At 53.6% G+C, this 19,081-nt stretch overlaps 1 protein-coding gene across 2 annotated transcripts in view; it reads right to left on the reverse strand.

Moving 5' to 3' along the window:
- POC1A (POC1 centriolar protein A) overlaps positions 1–19,081 on the reverse strand; it is a 75,546-nt gene that overhangs the window by 47,397 nt on the left and 9,068 nt on the right. For both annotated transcript variants that reach the window (XM_047095683.1, XM_047095684.1), the window contains 2 exons: positions 12,703–12,836; positions 2,195–2,263 (listed from right to left, as the gene is read on the reverse strand). In XM_047095683.1, coding sequence (XP_046951639.1) covers positions 2,195–2,263; positions 12,703–12,836 — 203 coding nt within the window. The remainder of the gene's footprint in view (positions 1–2,194; positions 2,264–12,702; positions 12,837–19,081) is intronic.

Below are 19,081 nucleotides of genomic sequence, written 5' to 3' on the forward strand. Positions count from 1 at the left end.
CCTCCCTGCCGTGTCCCAGCCCAAGTGTAGCTGTCTCCTCAAGCTAGAGTGTCCTCTTCCACAGCATCTTCTCAGAGAGCGCTTCCCTGGCCTCCTACTAACTTTTATCATAGCTCTCTACTTATTTCCTCCATAGCATCAAACTTCGTAGTTATTTAATTTCTTTGTCCCTCTTCCTCATTTATCATGTCTCCCTACTAAAATAGAAGCTCCCGAGGGTTGTGGCCTGGCCTGTTACACCAGACCACTGCGGTCAAATTCCCGGCTCCGTCCCTTACTGTGTGGCTCTAGGCAAGGGATTCAACCTCTCTGTGACTCAGTTTCCCATTTGTGAAAAGGGGATGATCTTCTGACCTCACAGAGACAGCTTGGCACAGACACTGGTACCCAGGGAGCCATGGGCAACACATCCCTTATTCCACAGTCCACTTGAAGGATTTTCACATCCTAAGGCTCCTCCAACAAAAGCTTGGCAAACAGCCCTGCTAGGGAGCAAGAACGTTCCTATTGGAGAGAATCAGCCCCATGTGGCTGCCCTCTGCCAGGGTCACTTCCAGTACAGCAGGAATTGTGGAGCGTGGCCAGTGCTCAAGTGAGACCACAGAAAAGCCCTGTGTCCAGGTAAGACGAAAACTCAGCATAAGCAGGACACTTTCCTGAGGCTGTTTGCCACTCCTAGAGAAGCCTACCGTTTACCGCTCCCTGAATCATGGCCATTAAGGTCTCTCATTCCTCCCGCCTACAAACAGAATTAGCACACACCCCCTTGTTCACAGGGCCATTTGTAACTGTGCTAGTCTTGAAAAATTCCCGGGAATAGAACAGTATTACGAATGTGAAGATTCAAATGTCTCTCCAAAAAGGCTCTCAGAGCAGACTTTAATAAAGCAGCCAGGGAGCTGATAGGAGTGGCTGCCTGAGGAGGGCCCAGAGTGGGCGGAAGCCCTACTTTCTACCAGGCTGCCTCTCGTACTATGTGACTTTCTTTTACCATGACTATTTCTAGTATGACTCTACTGCACTATTTTCTCTTGCTTAAGCAATGAGCCAGGCCTCCACACCCAGGGACAGCTCAGGGGTCCCCTTGGTCTTCCTCCTCCCTTGTCTGGTTAGCACATGAAACCAGTGCTGGTGGGGGGAGACACACACTGCCTCTTATCCAAGCCATGCTGAAAGAGCTTCCAACAACCCTCTGCTTTCTTGGCAGAAACTCGACCCGGATCGGTCCACGGGAATGGGGTTGGGGCTCATTGGAAGGCCAATGGGACTTTTCTGGCTGAGCAGAGCTGTGAGGCCCAGCATCAAGAGAATGAACATTCTGGGGGCACCTGGGTGGCTCAGTCGGTTAAGTGTCTGATTCTTGATTTCGTCTCAGGTTGTGTTCTCACGGTTCGTGAGTATGAGCCCCGCGTCAGGCTCTGCGCCACCAGCACAGAGCCTGCTTAGGATTCTCTCACTCTTTCTGCCCCTCTGCCACTTGCACTCTCTCACTCTCCCAAAAATAAATAAACGTTAAAAAAAAAAGAGACAGAGAACATTCTGGGCAGGAGGTACCTGGGCTGATGGGCAGAAAGCTTGGGCACACAGGGTGACAAAATGGGACAGGACCTCCTCACACGTGTCTTCTCCCTGCAGCCATGCAGTCTGAAAATCTGATCCCTCAAAACTATTTGCAGAATAGGAGCAAAGAGGGCAGATGACAGAGGTGGGGGCTCCAGGGCAGCCTGATCTCTGTCATCTGCTGAGCCTCAGTTTCCTCATCATACAATGGAGGGACCAGAGGCCCTGTCCACAGGGCCACCATGAGGATTAAATGAAATATGAAGCTTTTGCCACATTGCCCACATTGCCAGGCTACGTATATATCCCCTAATTACCTCATCAGGAAAAAGAAGTTATTAAGAACCTTCATTTTAACTTTTTCATGGCAATGATAGCTCAGGATCCTTCCAACCCATGCTGGTTTGAGCAGTTAGGGTTTTAAGATGCTGCCACGGGGTCAGCACCCCTAGGAGACCTGCTTTAAGGAGATGAGCACTCTGGGTCTAAGTACCCCACCCCAAGTGCCAGCCTTCATGGTCGCTGAAAGACACCAAGGAAGCTAGTGAAACCTGGCCCATCCTCAAGATGCTCTGACCTCCTGTTCTCTTCTGATAAGTACCAGTCAACATGTCTTAGACCAATCTTTACTTACTTGTTCATCAGAACCTCCAGAAGCAAAATACTCTCCCGTTCTTGAAAAAGCAACAGTGGTGGCTGGACCCTGTCAGAACAAACAAACAAGAAAAAACACCAAAGGTCACCATAGATGCTAAATGCACAGGAAGAAAGCCAGAAGCTCCCGAATGGGAGCAGCAGCAGGACAAAGGGCTAAGGGCCTCATTTAGCCCCTTGTCCTCCCTCACCTTTGGCAGAGACACCTGCAGAGCTCAGCCGTGAGTGTCACTGCTGAGGCCTCTGCTCCCCACCACCACTGACAGCACAAAGGCCAAGCCAGGGGGTCATAGGTAGGCAGAAAGCCCTGCTGGGTTGCCATCACTGTGCCCACTTCCCAAGGATAAGATGGAGGTCGGACAGGTACACTGACTTATCCCAGGCCCAGCACTGGCACCAGAACTTGGGTCCCCCTGGCCCAGGTCGTGCTCCTCCCCGACACCACCCTGCAGCTGACCAGAGAAGTGTGCAGTCCTGAGGAGGAGCCAATGAGCAGAAACGGGGTGCAGTCAGGGAGCCCAGGTGACACAAGAGGCCAGAATCAGGGTAGGAAGGAGGCTGGGGAGGGGGTTATGAAAGGTGTCTGAACAGAGGAGCAATGAGATGTCTCCCTCTAATGTGCAAATCACTTTCTTTATGTTAGGACCTTTGGGGAAGAAGTACCAGCTCCGGCTTCCCAGGTGCTGAAGGTCCACATGACCATCGGAAGGGACACGCCAGGCCTGTGCCACGCAGTGCTTTGAGGGCCCGTGAGTTTATCCGGGCTTGGAGCAGGGGCGCATAATCCTCTAGTAAAGAGGGAGGGCTCTTCCTCACATGCCTGAAATCTGCTGCAGAAAGATGCACGGAGCAAGAATCTGTTCACACACCACCGTGAACCATCTCTTCCTCCTGGCCAAACTTTCAGTGTGGTAGTACTTGGCATTCCCAAAGAAAAACCAGATAAAACAGATTCTCTCCTAACTGATGACAGCATGGCCACTATTACAAAGGCCACCTCAGTTCCTCCAGACCAGAGCAGGGAGCAGCAAGAGCCCCAACTGCCCAAATGAGATGCCTCCGGCCATGGGGCAGACATAAGAGGTGGAGCCATGGACAAGAGGAACACTGGGACACATCTCCACGATGCTGGAAAAGACAGAGAAGTTCTGGGCTAAAAAATGGATCTGAAGTCATGGAACGAGACCAGCTTCTGCCTGCCCAGAAGAGACAGGCAGGTGGAAAGATGCCCCTGGGTACGCTGGGCAGGAAGGAATATGTACCCCCACACTTCCCCATTGTATCCACGGCCCCTCCTCTCCAAGGTGCCCATAATGAAGGTGGTGAAGAGGAAAGTAAGTACAAGGCCAGCTAACACTAACCTGCACTTACCCACTTCACCTTCAGAGGATGGTTTGCACGCTTACCCTTCCTACGGGTGATGCGTCCCAGAGGAGAGACCAAGGCCCAAGAGATCAGAGACAAAGCCTCCAGCCTGTGCCTCTCCCCACCTCCTCTCACAGATGGGTCTCCGAGGGCCTGGGGTTCAGGGCAGTCGGGAGTCCTATATGGCCATCCAATAGGACAAAGGAGATCCATTCTTATGATGGGGAATGTCAATTACACCAGGGAGTGTGAAATGCCAGGTGCAAGGCATCGTGAGCCACAAGTGCAGGGCCGAGTGCGGGAGGGAGCAGATCACGCGTCACCCTAATACTCTTCCGGGTGAACAATCCCCAAGGGTTAACACAGTGGGGTGCGGGATGGAAATTTCAGGTGACTTTCACTTGATTCTTGGAAAATCTTTGTTAATTCCTCATACTTGGAACTCTTAAACAGTGAAGTATATGGTATTGCTATGTTAATATAAAAACAAAACAACAAAGCTATTTTCATTTTGAGGAAAAACAAAAAAGGAAGAGAGAAAAGAGAAGGAAACCAGGACACGCAGTGTCAACAGACACAGGCTCTTTGCCTGTCCAGAGCTCACTGAGGAATAGCGGGTTTCCAAGAAGTCAGAGCAACTAAGGAACCAAACAAATATTCATCAGCCAGTCTCCTTTCCTGTTGTCACTCAGCCACCAGATGCCAAGTTGCCGACAAGATTCTGGAGGCCAAGGGCGCCTGGGTGGCTCATTTAGTTAAGTGTCTGACTCTTGATTGTGGCTCAGGTCATGATCTCACGGTACGTGGGATCTAGCCCCATGTCAGGTTCTGTGCTGACACAGAGTGGAGCCTGTCTTTCACTTTCTCTCTCCCCTTCTCAAAATAAGTAAACTTAAAAAACTTGCTGGAGGACAAGCAGTGGCAGCACCACTGAAGAAGGCGGCCGGTAGCCTGTGGCGTGGTGGGGGACTGGGACCAGAAAGCAGAGGCTAGCGCTTTCCCCGGAGTCCAAATGCCAGGAAACTCTCTGGGGATGATGCCAGCAACATACAAGCAGTAAGGGGAATCTTGGGGGTGAGACCCACGGTCTTCCCCAGCAGTGCCCATTTACCCAGAGGATTGCTCAGCTCCCACACCAGGTACCTTGGTGTTCCTGGAAAGAGCAACATTCCACAAACGCTCTTGCCTGTCTGTCTGTGGCCCACAAAAACAGCCCCGGGGAGCAGGTGGCCCTAGGCTCTGCTGTGGGACAAAACCAGCAGGGACTAGAACGCAGACCGAGCTTCTCCACCACTGACAAACATCATCCCAACCCTTCGGCACCCAGACAACCCCAGCCCCCACCAACCTCGCCAGGGCCCCTCCTCCTGCCCTCACTGGTGCTCCAGCCCCACCGGCCTGCTCAGGGGTCCTCACTTCGAGCTCCAGTCTTCTCTTGCTTCAGGATCTTTCTGTGACCTCTGGCATTGAGCTCTTAATTCAGTTATTTCTAATCTCTCTCCGTTTTAAATAAACTCCTTTAAGGCTACACATTTGCCTCTGATTACCACCCTAGATACATCCTCAAAGTTTCCAATATGCAATATTCTCACTGGTGGCCACCTCCAAACATTTAGTTTCCACAGCGATTTACTCTTTAGCCCAGCAGTTACATTTTGGAGTGCACTGTAGCTTCCAAACCATGGGGGCTTGATGGGCGCTTTTGTCACAGACACTGATCCAATGTGATACACGTTGAGATCATTCTGCCTTCAAGGTGGCTTATTCTTTTTGGTTAATCAGTTACTCTCAATGCATTAGTTCACCAGCTCAGGGCAGGAATGTTGCCAAATTGTTTCTTCTCCCAGGCAAGACCCAGGGGCCTCTCCAGAGACTCCTGAGTATGACTCTGAACTCTCTGCTGAGACTTTAACAGTGTGGTCTGAATGCCAGAGGTGTTTACCTGCCTGAGATCCTGGTCCCCTCTGGCTCCAGGCCATGTCTACAAGTAGGATGCCTCACAGGCTCAACCAGATCCTTCCCTCCCTTTCTGGATCTGGCCAGCTTTGGTGAGACACCATTCATTCTGCTTGGTCGTCATGAGCACTGGATGCAGCCTGGCCTCCCACCCCACTCTCCCTCCTGATGCAGCTGCATGTGGCCCTCGAGGTTGGCTAGGCCCACACCCAGTCACTTCACCAAACGCCATCTGTGCCTTGACAACCTCCAAACCAAGAGCCCCGCACAGTCTGCTTTCTTCACTCTTGAACAGCAAGGTGTTAATCAAGAAACTTGAAAAAAAAAAAAAAAAAAAAGGCAAAACAAAGGAGCCCATGGTGTTTAGCTCCCATAGCTTCTGGGTGACTTTCCCTTTAGGGCCCCTATAGCTGGTCCAGACCCCTCTGCTCTCCTCACTCCCTTCCACCGGACTCCCTGAGGCCCCTGTGCACTTGAACTCTGACCACTGTGTCCACAACAGCTATGCTGGCAAAGACCCAGCCAGGTACCCCATCCACCACCACCTCACGAGGCTTTTGTAATGTTTTTCACTGGCTACCAGCCAACAAATAGTAAGGTCACAACACATGCCTGGTGTCAGAAGTAACAGAAGAGTGACCATTAAACAAAGACATGGAGACCAAGGAGGCATAAGCGGCCTCTGGTGTGGGAGCCCTGGTCTCTGATTCCCCAGGCTGCTTTTTCCACAAGCCCCACACCAGGGAGGCTCCTGCACTCATTCACCAGCATCTTGCTGTGGGCTGGCTCTTGTGTCTGAGTAGTGGCCCCGTGGACTAGGAGTGGCCTCTGGGAAGAGCTGGTGCCCAGAAATGCTGAGGCTCTCTCCTGACCTTGGCCAAGGACACCTCCTCCCAATCCTCAACCCTGGGCTGCTGGCAGGGGACAGAAGGCCAGGCAGGCCTCTTGGTTTACTCAGGTAGGAGTACATGAGCTGTTCTCCCTCGTGATGTCCCCACACCTCTCCCAGGAGGTGCCCAACCATCCAAACCAGGTCTGAGCTTCCCAAGCATAAACCTAATTTTCCAAAATGAAATGACTACACAAGGGGTCGCAGAGTGCCGGAAGAAACAAGGTGGCAGGGCGGGTCGGCGGGGGGGGGGGGGGGGGGAGCACGTTCAGAGAGCCTCCTTCCACCTGGAGCCACCTAGGGGCAGCCCATGCATCCCAGGCCACTCTGTCACACTGCCGCCTCTCCTCCTTGACCATGTGTACCCCTTTACTGCCACTTGCCCAGCCCCAGCCTAGGCTCTGGCATGACACAAGCTCCCAGGGACGTGGGTGGATCCCGTGCCCTGAGCCTGTGATTTCACAGTAAACAAGCCTAGGAGCACAGCCCCAGGTGCAGACAGCAGCGCCAGTTCTGGGTTCTAGGCCCTTAGTTGGATGGCTGCTCACCTGCACCATGAGCCAGCTGGGGTGCGTGGAACCACATGCCCAGTGATTCCCGTGCAGCTCAGTCACTCCACAGCAACATGAACGCCAACTGCATAGCCATAAACACCAGATTTAACTCCCACCCACGTCCCGCCCACCATCCTCTCCCAAATAGCTCTGGGGAGTTAAACCAAATGAGCATGGCTCAAGATTATGTTTCAGAAAATACAGAAAAATAAATCTGTATTTCTAGCACACTGCCCCCACACTTGCCACCCAGAGCTATGGGGGCCTCGCTCAGGGCACAAGGTTTCAAACAATAGCTGTACTTGCTGGGGAAGTCCTTCCTTCTTCTGCTCTTCCCTGCTGCAAGGTGAGGGGTGGGACAGGATGAAGAGGCCCCTGTGTGCCCTGACACCCCTAAGTCTATACTAGATTCAGCAAGAAGCAGGGGCTCCTTAAGGCATAAGAGACTCTTAAAAAATGAGAACAAACTGAGGGCTGATGGGGGGTGGGAGGGAGGGGAGGGTGGGTGGTGGGTATTGAAGAGGGCATCTTTTGGGATGAGCACTGGGAGTTGTATAGAAACCAATTTGACAATACATTTCATATATTTAAAAAATAAAAAAAAAAAGAAGCAGGGGCTCCTTTTCCTCTTGCTTAAGTGTCAAAGCTGTGGCAGATTCCCAGGGCAAGACCTTCCAGAGCCCCAGAGAGGGCACTGGCACCTCTGCCAGGCCACTGCCAACAGATACCTGGCCTGTCCTCCAGGAATTGGGCCGTAGAATGTGGCCTGACAGGCGGGACTAATAATGGGCACTGCAAACAGACCTGTGGACCAAGGCACCAGCAGGCCACACCTACTCAGAGCAACTGGTGGGGACAAGTACATTCAGAGGAGTCACCACAGGGACAGATTTCAGGAGCTGTGTGACAAAAGAGAAACCAAAGCAAGAGGATGTTCTGGGGGAGATGAGGACAAGACTAAACAAAAAGCCAGATAAACCCTTGAAACACTCTGTGGGAGAGTGGGTGGAAGGAAAACAGGCACTCCCATCCCAGCGGGGGAGGGGCTGACGGCTATGGCCCTGTGCCCATAGAAAGGGGTGAAGCCATCAGAGTCCCCTACCATGGATTCATTTTCCTACTAAAGACTGACTGCCCACCCTGGGTGCCAGAACCATGCCCAAAACAGAAACATTCAATGGCCTTTTATTTATTTTTAAATGTTTATTACTCATTTTGAAAGAAAGAGAAAGTGTGTGTGAACAGGGGAGGGATAGAGACAGAGAATCCCAAGCAGGCTCCATGAAGTCACGGCAGAGCCTGACGCAGGGCTCGATCCCACGGACCATGAGATCATGACCTGAGCCAAATCGAGTTGGACACTTAACCGACTGAGCCACCCAAGCTTCCCATTCAACAGCCTTTTAAAGAGCTCTCACCTAGAGCAACAAAAGATCTTTTCCAAGAGCTGAAGTGGAAAGGGACCAACATCTGTGAGGATCTACTATGTCTGGTGCTGGGGAATGTAGACACACCCTCTCCTGTTATGAGGCAGATACAGGAGTTCTTACAAATGAGCAAAGTCTTAGCAAAGTCAAGGTCTTGCCCAATGTCCCAGGGTAAGAGGCAACACTGGAATGGCCTGACCTTGATGCCCAAGGCCTTTCCTCTCATCTGCAGCCTCCTGAAACCCAGACTTAACTGAACAAGATGTGACAGTACTCATGGCTTTTCCAAACCAGAAACAGGTGGGTACAAGCTATTTGTTCCTGGAAATACTGGGGTGTTTCCTTAAAAAGCTGGGCACCATCACTGACCAGATAAGGCTGTATGAACCCTCCTCAACCGAATGCATCCTAGCACTTGGCCTCAAAAAAAGAAGCTGGCAAAGGTGACTGGTGCAGGCTCTTTACCAGCTCAAGCCACAGAGAGAGAAATTGCTCCTGCGTTCCCAGGGACAAAGGCAGAAGAAAGAGGGCAATGTACCACATTCAGGCTGGCAGCGCCCTCCCTGCTCTGTCCACTCTCCACTTGGGCAGATTAGGCTGGAGGTAGACGGCTACCCAACTGCTCAGCCCCAACCCCTGCCTTGGCAAAGGGGTCAGTGTCTGCTCAGGTTGCATTTGGTAACTTGCCACCCGCTGCCTCCTCATCACTGAGGCCCATCACAGCTGAAGCAGCAGAGCTATTGAGGGGCCGGGGCCCAAGGACTTGAGCTAGCAAAGGGCTTGCTCAGCTCTTAGGCCTGCCACCCAGCAGCCAAGCACTTGAAGACACTCACGCATGGAAGCCTCTGTAGAGCCACAAGGGCCACAGCTGCAGCCAAGGAACTATTCCCAGGGTACAGTCTGTGTGGCATCAAACACCCATGGGACAGGAGTCTCTCTGTCCCCAGCCACATCCCCTGAATGGCCCTTTGTAGCTCAGAGTCCCAAAGCCAGGACTTCAGAAGAAAAGCACCAGAATCCTCGAGGCCCACAATAAGCTTATAATTGACATCCACCTCTAACCTCACAAAGTGAGCCAGCCTCACATGGGCCAATGGGAGGTGTGACCAAGTGCATGCTAGAGAACCACCAAACTGCTGCTATGGTCAGACTCCCAGGTTGACAAGCTGCCCTCAAAGCAGTACAGAAGACCCAGGCTGCATTGGGTGATCCTGATCTTAGCTCTGGCACTTGGCAAGTGCCTCCGTCCTGGTGCCCCCATGCCTTTAAAAGACAACTAAATAGATGGGGCACCTGGGTGGCTCAGTCAGTTAAGCAGCCAACTTTGGCTCAGGTCGTGATCTCACAGTTCGTGGGTTCAAGCCCTGTCGGGCTCTGTGCTGACAGCTCAGAGCCTGGAGCCTGCTTTGGATTCTGTGTATGCCTCCCGTCTCTGCCACTCCCCTGCTCTCACTCTGTCTCTCTCTCTCTCTCTCTCAAAAATAAACATTAAAACACAACTAAATGGCATATCAGACTTCCAGCCTCAACCCAGATAAGAAAGCGTCAGCCCAATAGCACTGCTTCCCCTGACCCTTCTTCTCCACGCTGTTGCTCCCTCAGTGCTCCCCCACAGGAGCTGGCTCAGGCCCTGCCCTCACGCGGGACACAGGCACTTCCCTGGCACATACCCAGAGCCCCCTCCCAGCTGAGGGCTGTCTCACCCCCAGCATTGGCTTCCTGTGGCTGGCTTCTCTCAGCTGGTGTGCCACCCCCTGCCCAGCTGGCCCTGCCTTTCTCACAGGTGTGGAACTGAAAGCAGGAGGGGGGTGTGCTCCAGTTGGCCGAAAAAACTCAATAGCCTTCCCTCCCACAGCTCTCTCCGGGCCACGCCCAGGGATGGTCACAAGGAGGTCCTCCAAGTCCAAACCAAAGTTTCACTTGGTTCCCTCCTGCTGAATCAGAATGAGGTCATATAGCAGCAAGGCTGGGACACAGCAGCCACAAGGCCTGCTGGCCTCCTCCACAGATCAGTGATCTAAAGACAAGAGTGAAATCACAACTTGACATCTAAAAGCTGTGTGTGGGGGGTGCCTGGGTAGCTCAGTGGGTTAACTGTCCAACTTCGGCTTAGGTCACGAGCTCATGGTTTGTGAGTTTGAGCCCCATGTCAGGCTCTGTGCTGACTGCTCGGAGCCTAGAACCTGCTTCGGATTCTGTGTCTCCCTGTCTCTCTCTCTGCCTCTCCTTCACTTGTGCTCTCTCTTTCTCTCTCTCAAAAATAAATAAACTTTAAATAGATAAGTAAAATAAAAGTGGGTGTGTGAGGCAAGTGAGTACTCAGGGTCGAACCGTAGAGACATGGATACTTATCCCAGCTCTGCCACCCTAAGCTGCATGGGACCCCGACAATTCAAACCACTCTCTGGGCCTCAGTTGCCCCATCTGGATCAAAAGTACTTTCAAATCGGCCATCCTCATCTGTGGGATGGAATCCCTGGGCACTGAGGACCCAGTGGGGACCCCTGGGGACACACAGTCACACACTTCAAGAAGTGGCTTGTGGCAGCTGGGCCTTATGGGGGCACTTAGCCACCTCCTGGAACAGAATGTGAATGCTCAAGTCACCAAACAGCCCAGATGCAAATCTTTCTGGAAAGGTAGACCAGGGAATGGACTTCATGATCAGGGAGCCCAAGAGGACTATACATCTGCATGGGGCTATGTGAACCCAGATGTCCCTTGGCCTAGTTCCCACATTTCCAGGTTCAACGGCAGACAGGCAACTGCGCCGTCTCACTTGGTCCCTGTTTCACTTCTCCAGAAGAAGGTCAATGGGTTTCCGTTATGTGCTTGATGCTGTGCCCAAACACAGGACAGGCACTTAGACACCACATTTCTAGGGTTATCAGGCTAAGAGGTGAGTCAGCTGTTTAAAGAACCTTTACACACACACACACACACACACACACACACACACACACTGAAAGCCCTGGATGATCACTTGGCACACATCTGTTTGCATGTTTCTGGATATTGCTTTCTTTCTGTGGGGAGCAGGAGAGACAGCACCATTCGGGTGGTTTTCAAATACCCTCTTTGGTTATAAGATCTCAAACTGGTTACACATGAATCTGAATAACTGACTTGCCAAAGAAATAACAAAGGTGGCTCTGTAACAAGAGCAGAGGTCACCCAGCCCCGGGGCCACATATTACACGTAGATGTGCCAGTTGCTGGGAGAATGAGACATGTCCTGCACTGCAGACATGTGACATGGAGGACAAGGGGTCACCATGGGCTGAGGACAGCAAGGAGCCTTCCAGGTCCCAAGGAAGCAGAAGACAAGGCCCATGCTCCCATGCCAAGCCACAGCCAATGGCCAATGGCCCCCGTGTGCCTGACTCCGATGGCGGTGAATCCAGAGCCCTAGCTAGACACCACACCTTGCTCCCTGCCCAAGATACACGGGCACCCCAGGGCCTCCCTCAGTCCTCAAGAGCCTGCCCCCCTGCTCACAGGTGGAGAAGGCGACAAACTGACAGCTCTGGTCTCTGCACCCCATGTCCAACTTGGGTGTGGCAACTATGTCCCAACAGGAGACATTCTGTTCTGCCCAGCAGGAGACAGCTCAGCCATAATTGGGGGCTGGTGTGGGGGTGAGGGTGAGAGAGTGACTCCCAGACCGGCTTCTAGGAGAGCGGCAGGCAGCCCACCTCACCATGGCCCCGCGCCTGGCCACTGCCCACTGAGAGAGTCCAGGGCACCAGCTGCATTGGCGAAGGTTGCTCAGAGAGGTCCCTTGATTCAATTCCAGGAATTCCCAAACAAACACACAGGAAGATGTCCATCCTAAGCACTCGTCTCTGAGAGATACCTGTTAGTTTCTATCTCCAAAGGCATCAACATCTGCAGAACTCTCAAGAGACGCCAATGGCAATTCAGGGCATGGGGTCCAGGGCTCTACTCAACCAAGGGATGCCTGAGGTCACTCAGGGGGGCAGATTCCATGTAGCTCCCTGGGATAAATGTGCCAACCATGTCTGAATGGCTCCGTCCCACTTCCAAGTTAGCTCCTGCACCCCCTTCGCAGCTGTGGTACCAGGCCCAACACTTCTGCCGGAGCTCATGGGCCCCATGAGGGGCAAACCTGTTTCCGCCCTTCGCTCCACTGCCCAGACTGTGAGGGGACCACAGAAGCCATCCCCAATGGGCTCCAAGGGAAGGCCCACCTCAGATGAACCACAGCCCTGCATGTGCCTCAAGGCGGCACCTTCGCCTCCCTCTACACCACTCAGTGCCAGGCCGATGGCCTCACCTGATGCCCGTGGAGAGTATAGAGCAGCCGGCCCTCCATGAGGTCCAGGATCTTCAGGGTCGAGTCGCTGGAGGCCGTGAGCAGGTAGTTTCCGGATGGGTGGAAGGAGAGTGCATTCACCGCTGCGCTGTGCACTAGGGAAGGGACATCTGTCAGGCACTGGCTGGGAGGCCGGGGGATACAGCTGAAGCCCAGAGATGGGCAATCGGGACCAACCGAGGCTCGGCTCCAAGGAGCTATGGGGAGCCCCACAAGGCTTTCCCAGAAGTGCAGCACAGGAACAAGAGCAGACTCCTCCAGAGCTGAGAACCAACAGCGGGAGATGCAGGGCAAGCGGGCGCACAAGCGACAAGGCCAGTGGGATCAGGTGATTCCCCCACCTCTCACAGCACACAGAGTGTCGAGCTGGGGCAGAATGGAGTGCTCAAACGTAATGCTCCGTCTGTCTTTCATACTGCTACTCAGGGGGAATGAGGTGGAAAAGAAATCCCCTGAAGTCCCAATACCATGCCCCTGCCCTACAAGAGTGTGGGGCAGGCAGGCAGACGGTAAGACACGCTCAGGAACTAGTCAGGCCTGGGTTCCAATCCTGGCCTCCCTGCTGGCCCACTTTATGACCTTGAGCAAGCACCCTGACACATCTAAGCCAGTTTGTTTCTCCTGCTGGATCATAGCACTCACATGTCAGGGGTGCCGTGGGGATAAGCCTGCCTATGGGGCCTCTGTACAGAGTGAGCCCTCAGATGTGCCTCTCGGCTGCCCCTGGTGTCACACGCAGTTTCTAGGTCCTGCCACTTTACCCAACACTCAAAAGCTCAATCCCATCCATGACTTTCTTTTCCCCATTGGCCTGACCCAAACCCCACTATCCGTCCCGGTGTCCCTCACTCTGCAGGATCCAGCCAGCCCAGCCCTTGACAGCTCTCCAGCCTGACAGCTCTCCAAGTATTCCCCATGGACCCAGGAGACCCTTGCCCACCTCTTCCCCTGACCTTGAAGCTCATTACTCAGTTACCTCCTCCGAGAAGCCTCCTGGCCTCCTGGGGGCCACCCCCTTGAACTGTCCTCCTGAAGCACCACGAGTCTCCAGTGGGTGTACTCCTCACAACAGTGTTTTACATTTATGTGTAACTATTTCATTCCGGGCTGGGTCCCCCATTAGACTGTGTGCTCTGTCAGGTAGGGGCTTGACTCAGTGTCAGGCACTGAGCGGGCCTCAGAAAGCAGTGGGTGAGTGGGTGAGTTGGACCCAGGCAGGCCACATGGGGACGACAATGTGAGCACCAGCTACATCGCAGCTTCTAAAGCAGCTGCTGAAGATGACCCCGGTGCCTTCATACCCACTATTCAGGCCTGGGAGGGGACATCAGCGGGGATAAGATAACCGTGGCCTGCCAAATCAGAACAGCCACAAACAGAAAGGCAAATTCTAAAACCAACCCCTCATCCTGGCACCGTGAGGCTGCAAGAGCAATAAACACATCCACCGCAAAATGGCCTTCAGCAGAACCCACAGAGGAACATGGAGCCCCTCAGACACCAGCCCAGCTGATAAGCTCATATGCCTGGGGAATGTGGGTACATGTTCCCGAGCACACTTGGGGGAGACAGCCAGGGCTTTACATAACATGGCAATTTATGTCTGAACACTCTTTAAGCACCAGAACTCCAGGAGCCAGCCTGCAGAGGGGGTGATCATGTCTGGGGACGGGGAGGTCAGTGTCCTCAGTGCTTACTTAGATTTGGGGCATGGAGAACAAAAGAATACAGCCATAGATGACCCCAGCAGGAACTGAACAGGTGCAGAGTGTGACTTTCACCACCCACATGTAGAGGGGCACACACATGTGCAGAGGGATGTGGACAGGAGCTCCTGGTAGGGCCCTCCTATACAGTCTTATGGGTAGGACAGAAATAAGGGAATTTTTACTCTGCATACTTCCAGAATAATTTTTTAACCATCAGTATATAGTCACTGTGATTACACAACTGGGTGAATGATAAAAAGCAAATCCTTCCCGAGGTAACTGGGTGGCTCAGTCATTAAGCATCCGACTCTTGATTTCAGCTCAGGTTGTGATCTCACGGTTCATGGGTTCGAGTCCCACGTCAGGTCCCTCGCTGACAGTGCAGAGCCTGCTTGGGATTCTCTCCCTCTCTCTCTGCCCCTCCCCACTCACATGTGCTGTCTCTCTCAAATTAAATAAACTTAAAAAAAAAAAAAAACACCTGTGTGTAGGGGGGGCACCTGAGTGGCTCAGTCAGTTAAGCATCTGACTTCAGCCTAGGTCATGATCTCACGGTTCGTGGTTTTGACCCCTACATCAGGCTCTGGGCTGACAGCTCAGAGCCTGGAACCTGCTTCAGATTCTGTGTCTCCCTCTCCCTCTCCCTCTCCCTCTCCCTCACTCTCACCCTCTCCCTGTCCCTCCCCCACATGTGTTCTCCCTCTCTCTCTCAAAAATAGATAAATAAACATCAAAAAACAAAACAAATCCTTCTCTCCCCTCAATAGAGAGTCCTGTCCAGGGAGGCAGAGCCCAGGCCTAGCCTGGCATCACCCTGGCAGCACTTCAGGCTGTAAGTCTACAGGCTAAGAGCTAGTGCCCTGCACTCCTGAGGGGCCAGCTATGCTCACCGATTGCTGGCTCACATTGGCGGAGAAGTGAGGGACGAGGAGGGCCAAAACACTGGGAGATGCTCCCAGGGGAGCCCCACCACCCTAAGCCCTCAGTCCCACAGCAGAACAGCTACCTATGCCCCATCTTCCCTCGGGCTTCAAATGCTTCTCCTGGCATGTCTGCCTCCCTGAGCCTGGAGAAGGGCACTCTATTCTCGTTTCTGCAGCCCTTGGCAGCCTGTACTGGAAAGAACGCCACCCCACCCCACCCCACCCCACCTGAGACAAAGCTGGCAGAGGAACAGCCAGGGTCAGGAGGGTGGATCGGGGGAGGGTGAGCTCAGGGAGCCCAGGGCTTCCCAGCACCACCAGGCTGGCGGGGTCAGGATGTGGATGCCATGCCAGGGCCTCCCACCTGGGCAAGTCCACCCCAGGGAAGGGAATCTCCTCCAGAGAAAGGACACCAAAAGCTCTGCTCCAGTATAAATGGCAGGAATATCAAAGACCTCCTAGCTGGGGTGGAAACATCTGGAACCATTTACTCCAGAAAAGGGCTCAGACTGGGGGTGAGGATATACCAGACGCCAGGACCTACTGCCTTTCCCTCCTTGTTCTCCTGCCTTGCCCACCAGCCCCACCAGCCTGGGGCAGCCTCTCTGGCTCTACAGAGGTGGGACAGCCATTCTAGGGAGGCCCTGTCCTAAGAATCATCCCTGCGTGACAGTCCCCCAGGTAGGCTCCCACCATAAAGTCCTGAGCAGTGACTGTGCAGGAATAATCCACTTTTCATCAAGCCCAAAACTTACAGGCCCTCTTCTTGCTTCCATGGCAGTTATCAGTGTTAACTGATGGCGGATTGCCATTTGGGCACAGCTGTGGGCTCCTGGCAAAAGAGAGACTCCAACTCAAGGTCAGAGGTACACCAACATCAAGGTTCTACAGGCCACCAGGAACCCAGAGAGGGTGGGATCGAGGCCACTGCAGACCCTGCCCTGGGAACTGGCCACAGCCTGCGGGCAGCACATGGCCTGAGGAGAGTCCCAGGTACCCACAAGCCACTCTGCCCACACAGCTCTGTTGTACAAGCCTTCGGCAAATCTGGCCTACTGCCCAGTGGGCTTCAAACTGACCAAGGAGCCCAGAGTAACCCCCAGGTACCCAAGTAGGAGGTACCTTCCTAAAGCAGGCCACACCAGACCGAGTCCCACCCCACTCTCATCACAAAGGGCTCAGCTTAACTTCACCCGGGGTGACTTCTCATAATATGCAACTGGAACTACCCATGACTTTGGGTTTATGAGGGGCTATGGATTCATACAATGAAGTTGCTCTGATACTAGCAGGGAAGGATGTTCAAAACCCTCCTCTTTGTGACTGTCACATAAATGCTCACTTAGGGATGGTGGGAAAGAGCCAATGAGTTGGCCAGATCAGGTGGGACAGTGCACTGCCTCCTGACCAACTGTTTCAGTCTCAAAAACCAAGCAAAGGGTACAGGCCTGCCCCACCAGCTGCATAGCTGCCTTAAAATCCTCCGTGACTGTAGCTGGGGTGGGACAGAGGGGTGTGTTAAGAACCAATGGAGGGGCTGCCTGGGTGGCTCAGTCGGTTAAGCAACCGACTTCGGCTCAGGTCATGATCTCACTGTTCGTGAGTTCAAGCCCTGCGTCGGGCTCTGTGCTGACAGCTCAGAGCCTGAAGCCTGCTTCAGATTCTGTGTCTCCCTCTCTCTCTGCCCTCTCCCACTCCTGCTCTCCTTCTCTCAAAAAAAATTAATTAATTAAAAAAAAAAAAAAAAGAACTGATGGACAGAGAACCTGGGACTCTGAGCTCTAATTGGAATTTCTGGAGAGGGCCAAGCCAAGGCTTCCCAGAGGCCTCAGGAAGTAAATGACTAGAATCAACACAGTGTAAGAATCCAGCAAGGGGTGGTGGACAGAACGTCACACTTGGAGGCCTTGAACTGGGAGGCTCAGATTCCCAGCTTCCCAGCTGTGTGACCGTGGGCAAGCCTCAAACTCCCCATCTGTGAAATGGGGAGCAGCCCCTGACATCCACCCAGGACCTGCACGTGCCTGTAAACCGCAAACCACATTACGGGTTCCGGATGGGGGCTGCTGCTCAGCTGTTTAAACAGCCTTGATGTGGGCTCAGAGCATATGGAGCCTAACCCACCTCCGTGGGGACTGGTGCTCCCAGGGCTCTAACAGCCCCACTGTCTCCTTGCTGAATTGGGAAACCATAACTGCTCCCCACAGTGACAGGCCAGAGCCAAGAAATTCCTTCCCGAGAAAAATGGTGCCAGCTACCTGCTGTTGCCTAAAGCAACCCCCAACAACCTAACACGGGACAGGAAGTGTCCTCCATAAAGCACAACCATGCGGCAGCTGGACACGGGCAGGCTAGGATTGCTGACCACACACTGCAGTAGCATGAATCGAAGTGTCTCAGAAAAGCCCGACAGCCTCATGTGCCCAAAGCCCACTCAGGAGTGCCTGGTTCTCACCCAGAGTCCCCAAGTGTCACAGTGTCCCTAAGAACTCTCCTCTGGGTTTCCCAGGGATCGGAGACAGAAAGTAGCTCAGGTGTCTGCTGTCAAAGGGTCAGAAGTCCTTCTTGGGGAATCAGCCTCCAAACACATGCCCCTGCACCTCCAAGGGTGGGGGAGCAGCTGCTACTAAGGGGCTAGGGAGAGTCTCTCAGGTAGACGTTCAGCCATGGAGCTCTTAAGGGGAGCCACCAGCCAGGAGCAGACCTAGCCAAGTCACTATGGCAGCACAGAGGGTGAGGGGCATGTCCCCCAAGCAATGTGCTCGGATCCACCTGGCTCTTCTTGAGCCCCAGAGGGTGAGTCTAGAGGTAGTGGGAAGAGTTTGCGGCACCGTGAATACCCACCATGTACCATGCACCATGCACTGGGCAGGAAGCTGAGGAAACCCAGTTGTTGATGGGGTACTCCAAGCCACCCGAGGTCTCTGATCTATATCGGGGTGGCTTAGGAATGAGACACTGAGTAGCTCTGTCACAGAGGAAAGAATAAGAACAAAAACTCACTGAAATCTCTCTGCAGAGCCTGTCAACCTCATGTGCCCCAGGTCCCCTCAGGACTTGGCTCCTGATGCTACCTGAGCCCTCCCACTACCTCCTCAGCCCTGCCAGTCATGGACTCCCACCCCCACCCACTGCCAAGCCTGCTCCCTCAAAAACCCCAGGGACCTCCCTCCAGCACCTGCCACCCCCCTCAACTGCTCTGCATCACTCCACCTCCTGACCACCCTCTTTGGGAGACTCTGCCCTCCTCCGTACCCCTGGTTCTGCCCCCTCAGCCCTCCCATGATGGGAGAGGGGGCTCCCACCCCTCACACTGACTGCTTTGTGGACCTTTCCTTTCATGGCTCCTCAATCGCAGGGACCCAGGATATGGCCTGAGCCCTTCACAAGCCGCAGGAATGGCCCCCTACCCACAGCATCAACTTCTGACTCTACTCAATCTCCAAAACCCATCCCCTGGGCCTGACTCCTGCCCTACTTGGATGCCCAGCCCTCACCCAGACACACCGGCTTCCCACTCCCATAGGCTCTCAGCACTGCTGTCCTCTCAGACATACCTTCACTCTGCAAACCATGGGACAGTCCCACCACTGCCGCTGCATCTTTGGGACCATGATCCAGAGTACGGCATTCAAGGTCCTCCCCAATGGGTACTTGCTGGTGCATGCCACAAACACCAACCAGGCCCAGGCTCCTGATCCATCAGAG

The sequence above is a fragment of the Lynx rufus genome, unplaced genomic scaffold (genome assembly GCF_022079265.1).
Source record: "Lynx rufus isolate CCGP_SWC_20201006 ecotype Redwood Valley unplaced genomic scaffold, mLynRuf1.p SCAF_4, whole genome shotgun sequence".
NCBI lineage: Eukaryota > Metazoa > Chordata > Mammalia > Carnivora > Felidae > Lynx > Lynx rufus.